A 7,220-nucleotide genomic window follows, 5' to 3' on the forward strand; every position below is an offset into this window, starting at 1 on the left:
ACAATAGTGTATACTATGTATACACATACAATGACAATAAAGTTTGTTTATTTAAGAAACTTGGGCAGCCCCTGTGCTGTGGAGATGGAAAGAATCCAGTCCCTGAAATGGAGAACAGTACCTTTGCAAAGTGGGTTTTTCACAATTTGAAACACAATTTGAAACACAAGTAGTACAAGCAAAACAAAAGGCATTTTATGAAACGGACTCAAATCTTTTTACAGAACAAATGATACCATACTGTACCTTTCAATACAGATGATGTATCAGAAAGCAACAAATTGGGTAATTGCACATCAAAGGAAATAGCTATGGCTCAAAGGAAAGACATGGTTTCCTAAATTTCTAAAGGGGGGTACCATGCTAATATGTTTAAGTGCTAATTTATGCCTAAAATTCTAGGGAACAATGTTAACTGAAATACGGTGGAGTTCATTTTACATTTTCCTCTTAATGCTAGCCAAGGCAATTCTCCCTAAATAGAAAATGCCTTTTTGCAAATGATCTTGCAGGGTTTTCTCAAACGTTCTTGATGTGGCTGTCTTGCCTTCTTTACATGTGAAGGCGTGATAAAGTGGCAGACCTGTGCTCCAACAGCTAAGACGCCAGGATGGCATGGCTTCTGAATAGCCAGTTTCTTAAGACCTGCCCTCTGGTGCTCCTGTTGCTGGTAGAGATAAATTTGAAAACCTTGGAGTGATGTAGAAATGGACAGAAATTTGTGAGCCCAGTATCAAAAGGTTTAATTCCTAACAGGTACCTGATGTCTGACAGCCGACATCACTATGGGTGGGGTTTTTGCTTACACTGCAGCCACCTTTTCCTTCTTGAACATCTCTGTATGCTCCTGCCTAAGAAGATAAAACTTCTTTCCTTGAATTAGAGCAACAATCCGACACAAGCAAGTTTTACTCTCGGGTAGCTTTCAACGCATAGCTGAGTGCCAAGCATCTCTGTCCCATTCTGTAGTATTTATACCCCTCTTCCTGCATCAGATGCTGTCCAGATATTACAGACTACAACTGCCACCTTCTTTGAGAAGCACGTTTATTAAGCCGAGGGGAGAGTATAATCCACTAAATCTGGAAAGCATCAGATTAGGAAAAACGATCTACTTTTCTCTGGCTTCATACAAGGCGGTGCAATGGAAACCAAAGCGGTGAGGATGACGGTTCCTTTAAATTAAGCACCATCTTTGTGACTGGCAAAGCGATTGGAAACAGGAACTGGGAACTCCGCTGCGTAGATTGGCCGGAGTGAATGTCGCACTTCCGGGGCGCCTTGGATGCGGCGACGGCAACATATCCCGGCGTTCCTCGCGCTGCCTCTTTCTTTTTCCGGCCGGCCATTTTCTCTCCCGGGAGGTGAGTTCTCACGCTGGGCCGGCGGCGGGTCTGCATCTGCCGCCATCCTCGCCCCGCGCTGCGGAGGCGACCCCCGAGACGCGCGGGCGGCCTTCGGAAGGCCTCGCGGCTGAGCTGCGGCGGCTCGGAGGGCGAGGAGGAGCCTTTGCTTGGAGCGAAGGGCTGCTCGACCCGGCGGGGCCTCCGACCCCGGGACCCTCCTGCGTGCAAGGAGGCCCCGCCCGTTGAAACCGCCCAGGGCCGGGTGGGCAAGCCGCCCCCGGTACTTGCTCGCCTCTCCGGGGTTGCAGAGCTCGAGGCGAGGCGGGGCGGGAACTCCCGGGAGAGCGGGGCCTTCGCGGCGCCCCTTTGCGCTCGCCTGCCCCGTTAAACCAACGCGCGGGGCGTCAGCAGCCGCGGAGGGGGCGAGAGCCGTGGGCTTCAACGGCTGCGGTGCTGGAGGGACCCATATTTCAGCTGCTCTCGCCAGTGGCGTTTCCAGGCCCTGTGCAGTCGGTTCGATGCAAAGGACGGGCTCGGAAAGGCGCTTCTTAGCGCGGGGCTCGGGTCCCTCTCCGGGTCTGCATGCAGGAATAGCCGCCCCGCTGGGGGGGAACGAAAGGCGTTTCCCATCAAGCGGCTGCCAAAATGGTATCCAGGAGGCGTTTAGGGTAACCCGGCTGGCTTTGTGTTTTCAGGGATCTAAGCAGGCATGGCGCCCAGCCGGAATGGCATGATCTTGAAGCCCCATTTCCATAAGGATTGGCAAAGACGAGTGGCCACATGGTTTAACCAGCCTGCCAGGAAGACCCGCAGGTGAGCTCCCTGAGCCGATGCGATTCCCAGCCAAAGGACAAGGACTCTGGATAATACGAAGGGGCTTCGTTGCTACAGCCAAATGATGAGAATTCTCCGGAATCGCTGTACTTCATTGATGAACCTTTGAACCCATAAAGCTGATGATTGTAGCTGCCCCCACCCCAGTGGAGTCCCTTGTTGTGACCACCTTGCTTGATTTTGCTATAATGCATCTTCAGAGATGATAGGCGGGCTTTGATGTAGTCCTTTCTATTGCTTTTCCCCCTCAGGAGAAAAGCCCGTCAGGCCAAAGCCCGTCGTATTGCTCCTCGCCCAGTATCTGGGCCAGTTAGACCCGTCGTGAGGTGCCCCACCGTGCGATACCATACAAAAGTCCGTTTGGGCAGAGGATTCAGCCTGGAAGAGTTGCGGGTGAGTGAAGGGGGGGGGGCGTGGGAGAGAAATGCCTTGCCGGGGGGGGGGGGGAGGATGGGTTGTCTTGCCCTAGATCATTTTGAGAGTTGGGTATTCTATGCTGAGATTTCTTTTTATATTAGAAACTCCCTTGACCAGGTTTCTTGGTGTACCAATCTGTATTTTCAGAGAATATGATAACCTAAGCAAGATCTTGCTAGTGATTCTCTTACCCTCAGTAAGCCATTTGCGGTCAGAACTTTGCAGTCAAATGATAACACCCCAAAATACCTGTCAGCTTGACGATGGTGGTGCCTTGAACCCTTTCCCAGTTGATGACTGTCCTGCCTCCCCAGAAGGAGCAGCAATTCAGACTTACCTTGATTTGAATCTTTGTGTTCACATGACTCTCCCTAGATGGCTGGTATCCACAAGAAATTTGCCCGGACCATTGGTATCGCAGTGGACCCCAGACGCCGGAACAAGTCTACCGAAGCCTTGCAAGCCAACGTCCAAAGGCTGAAGGAATATCGCTCAAAACTCATCCTCTTTCCCCGGAAGTCTTCTGCACCCAAGAAAGGAGACAGCACGGTGAGAACAGAGTTTGTGTGTAAAAAAAACCTTTTTGTCTGCAGCTTGGCTGGAGCAAAGAGCCTTGTGGAGCACTTTAGAAATGCTGTTTCTTCTCTCCTTGTTTCTATAGGCAGAGGAACTCAAGATGGCCACACAACTCTCTGGACCAGTTATGCCCATCAAAACTGTAAGTGACCCTGGTTTCTGGATTTACTGGCTCTTTCCTCAAAGTTTTTGGTTTAACCAGGAGCTGTTTCCTGCTTTTAACTGAAGTTTTTAAAGTTTTGCCTTGGGTGTTTTTGTGGGGAAGGTGGGCTTATGTGCTTTAAACGTTCTCTTTCCCCCCCCCCCCAAGCATTGGAATGGGGTGAGGTGTACAAGAGGATTTAACACAGATGTTGGAAACTTGTATTTATGGTCTTAATTGTTACATGTATTAAGTTGTTTTAATGGTTGATTGGGAGCTGCCCAGAGTTGGACGTAAGATGGGTGGCTGTATAAATGTAAATAAATTTTATTGTTGCACTAAGTTTCATAAGTTAAACTTGATGCTAAGAATCAGCTTCACTGGATTTAATTCATTAGATTAGAAGGTAAATTTTGTCCACATGATGTTTAGTTCAGTAGATCTCTGTCCTGTCTTTTTTTCCTAAACAAGACATTTCTTGTATTGGCTTTCATGATTCCAATCTTTTATTTCCTTTGGTCTCCTTTCATGGTTCTGATTCCTTAATTGGGAAGCAGATACCAGAACCATGCCGTTCTGTACTTAAGTATTTGTCAGCTGGACATCTTTTTTTCAATCTCTTCACCATATTTAGAAGCTTGTGGGTTGCGAAGAAAAATATTTCCTGGAGAGCTTTCATGCTGAATATGACTGAAACGGGAGAAGCCTGCCTGTGAGAAGTTCTTACAGGCAGCGTGAGCAATTGTGCTAATAAAACAAGGCCCAGCATGTGCCAGTTGAGATATGAGTGACTGTTGCAACTCTTCCCTTTCGTAGGTCTACAAAAAGGAGAAGGCCCGGGTTATCTCGGAAGAAGAGAAGAACTTCAAGGCCTTTGCCACTCTGCGCATGGCCCGGGCAAACGCTCGGCTCTTCGGCATTCGGGCTAAGCGAGCCAAGGAAGCAGCCGAGCAGGACGTGGAAAAGAAAAAATAAACTGCGTGGACAGATCAGTTCAATAAAAAAAGAGAAATTTGCCTGTGTTTGGATGCAGCTGTGGAAAGCGGGAGGTAGAAGGGTTGCCCCAGAAACGGCGGGGTGCTTTTCCCTTCTTCAGTGCAATGCCTGGCAGTGATGGACTCGGTGGGCTTTGTGCTTGCTGGCAGGTTTGAATGGGAAGACTGCAGGTGGTTGGGGGGCCCTTACTATCTGGGGGGCTGGGAGCAAAGTGCCAGCTTCAGCGTACTTGTTGAAAGTGCTCTCCTGGAGGAAGAACAGGCTGTCTCTCTCGGGTGGTCGCGTAAGATTTCACTGCCCTCAAGAGGAGCCTGCAAGGAGAAAAGTCACAGTCCCATTATGATGGGGGGGGAGGGGCTGTCAGTGTGTGTAGAAGTTCACCAGTCTTTCGGTGTGGTGGGTTTTTTAAACTCCTGAGGTGTGCCCCTTTCACCCCTTGTGCGTTACATTGCCCAGGCGGAAAGGTGACCGTGGTCACTTGGTAGAAGCAGGGTTTAGTTGACAGTCCGGAAACACTCCCTCTTGGGCAGAGCGGTGTGTGCCCGAGTCAACTTGGGCCCTTTGAGAAGCGGAGGTGGCAGATTGCTTAGAAAGTTTGTTCTCTGAAACCCTGCCAGCATCTTTTAGCAATGCAGGGCCCGTCGTGTGGGCGGCTGCTTGGGCATCTGCTCTAGGTAGAGCTTGACAAGGTATAAGCCAAGAAGTGACATTTATGCTTCAGAATAAGGTTTGGGGTGGGGAGCCAGGCTGGGACATCTGTCACTGTTGAATAAGATGCTAATGTCTTTGGCCGCGGTTAGGGCTGCAGAGGCAGCAATCTCCACACGGGGGCAGCAGGCTGCCAAGTTGGGAACTTCCCAGCAATCGCTTGCTTGCCTGCTCATTCAGGCACCGGAGGAGCCTTGCTGCCCCGCATCCCTGGGAGTGTGGCGGAAGCCTGAGAAGCAAACTGGCGTTCTGTTCGTGCTCTGAACTCTGTCCAACTGGCCCACCCTTAGCACGTCATTCTGCATGGCTGTAGTGTGGTTGAGCAGAGCAAATTCTACTGAGGTTCCGCAGTTTAATATGTGCCACAAGATTGTGAACTAGAACAGTTCAAACCAATGCAAGAACATACTAGCCTTCAATATATTCAAGAGGAATACAGAATACCAGAGTTGGAAGGGACCTTGGAGGTCTTCTAGTCCAACCCCTGCTTGGGCAAAAGACCCTATAATATTTCAGATGAATGGCTGCCCAATTTCTTATTGAAAACCTCCAGAGGTGGAGCATCCAAAAAGCAGAATCTGGCAACCTGTGGGCCGGATGCATAATGCATAGGACACGCCCACCCCAGCTCCATAAAGGGGGGGAGGTCACAAAATGTGATGGCAACATGACACTGAGTTTGATACCCGTGCTCTTAAAGACAAGCCATTCCTCAGGTTAATTGTTCTCGCTGTCAGGAAATTCTTATTTCTAGGTTAGGCCTCCCACTATCCCCCAGATTTAAGAAGGGTGGATCATAGAATCATAGGGCCGGAAGGGACCTTTGAGGTCTTCAATCCAACCCTCTGCTCAAGCTGGACACCCTATACCATTCCAGACAATTGGCTGCCCGTCTCTTCTGGAAAACCTCCAGCAATGGAGCTCCCAGAGCCTCTGGAGGCAAGTCATTCCACTGACTAATAGTTCTTGCTGCCAGGAAATTCCTCCTGAGTTCTAGGTTGCTTCTCTCCTTGATTTAGCTTCCATCCGTTGTTGCTGCTACTCCTGCCTTCTGGTGCTTTGGAGAAGAGGCTGAGCCCTCATCCGAGGCCTCCAGCCCACACGGACTTAAGGAGTTTCTAAGGAGCTTCAAGACCTTCAAAATGAACGACCCCTGGGTCCCAGGGCAAGCCCTTCCAACAGACCCCTCTTCAACAAATGCTAAACTGCCACACATTCAGGGGGCATCAAGGCAGACCTATTCCCTCTCTAGCTGAGCTTTGACTGGCTGTGGGATTTTGGGAGTCCACCTAAGTTGCTTTGGTTGGGAAACGTTTAGCAACAAAACCTTGTTACTGCTGTGGAGCCTAGGAGCCATTGCCCTGGGCAGATGGCACAGCAGGTCCGATCCATCCGTCACCTGATCTCGGCGCACATTCCTTTCATGTGTCCCTTTCTCTGTGGGGCTTCCTGGCTAGATCTCTGTGCTAGAAAGAAGATAACGGTTCTGGAGAAAACTCCGGGCAATCGGTGTCAGCAGCAGGCCTGGAGAAGCAATTGGCAGGGGAAAGTGTTCCCAAGCCTTCCCCAGGAAGCAGCCAATGATGCCAACTGTTCTCCCTGGAGACAGGACATTCTCCCTCCGCTCTCTTAATGGCTCTGGGCCAAATAGCCAGATTCCTGGGCATCGGCTGCTCAGGCGGTCGGCACAGACAGGAAAGTGGCTACTCCGGTTATACCTTCCTGGCTTGCAAAAGCTGCCAACCTTAGACTGCGTAAGCGGACACCTCAGCCCAGTGCACCTGATGGGGAGGCCATCCTGGTAGGTAACTCCCCCTTGGAGCATGTTGGATGGTGTCTTCTTCAAGAGGGAACACTGGGCAGGTGGGGCTTCCTCTGTCAGAGGTCACCTTGTCCTCCAACTGGTCAGTTTAGTTCCATGTGTTGGAAATGATTCCACACAAAAAAAATTGGATTGGTAAAAAAAGAAGTTTATTTATCCAAAATAAAATTTAAAAAGGCCGTTGGGTCTTGGCGGGAAACTTCAACAGGAATTTGGTTTTATGGTTTTATGCCTTCTGTTGGGCCCCACCTCAGTGTTTCTGGTTCCTGTGTAAGAAATGCATCCTGATTGGTTGTAAAACTCCCAGGGGGTGGGGGTCTTAGCTAACTTGTCTCCCAGGCTTGCTTGAGCTTGCCATGTGGTGAATTTCTGTTGCTAG

The 7,220-nt window shown here is 49.9% G+C and overlaps 1 protein-coding gene and 1 non-coding gene across 2 annotated transcripts; both read left to right on the forward strand.

Annotated features, from left to right (window-relative positions):
* Positions 1-1,280: 1,280 nt before the first annotated feature.
* On the forward strand, positions 1,281-4,331 carry RPL13 (ribosomal protein L13). Its single transcript, XM_070953087.1, has 6 exons — positions 1,281-1,364; positions 2,042-2,159; positions 2,432-2,573; positions 2,973-3,146; positions 3,259-3,315; positions 4,132-4,331. The coding sequence occupies exons 2-6, from the start codon at positions 2,056-2,058 to the stop codon at positions 4,288-4,290; spliced, it is 636 nt and encodes a 211-aa protein (XP_070809188.1). The 5' UTR covers positions 1,281-1,364; positions 2,042-2,055; the 3' UTR covers positions 4,291-4,331.
* LOC139323790 (small nucleolar RNA MBII-202) lies at positions 2,243-2,323 on the forward strand. Its single transcript, XR_011601018.1, has one exon. It is a non-coding gene; the product is annotated as a small nucleolar RNA MBII-202 (small nucleolar RNA).
* Positions 4,332-7,220: the final 2,889 nt, after the last annotated feature.

Source organism: Pituophis catenifer, unplaced genomic scaffold (genome assembly GCF_029215685.1).
Source record: "Pituophis catenifer annectens isolate HBS135680 unplaced genomic scaffold, rPitCat1.0.hap2 SCAF_13, whole genome shotgun sequence".
NCBI lineage: Eukaryota > Metazoa > Chordata > Lepidosauria > Squamata > Colubridae > Pituophis > Pituophis catenifer.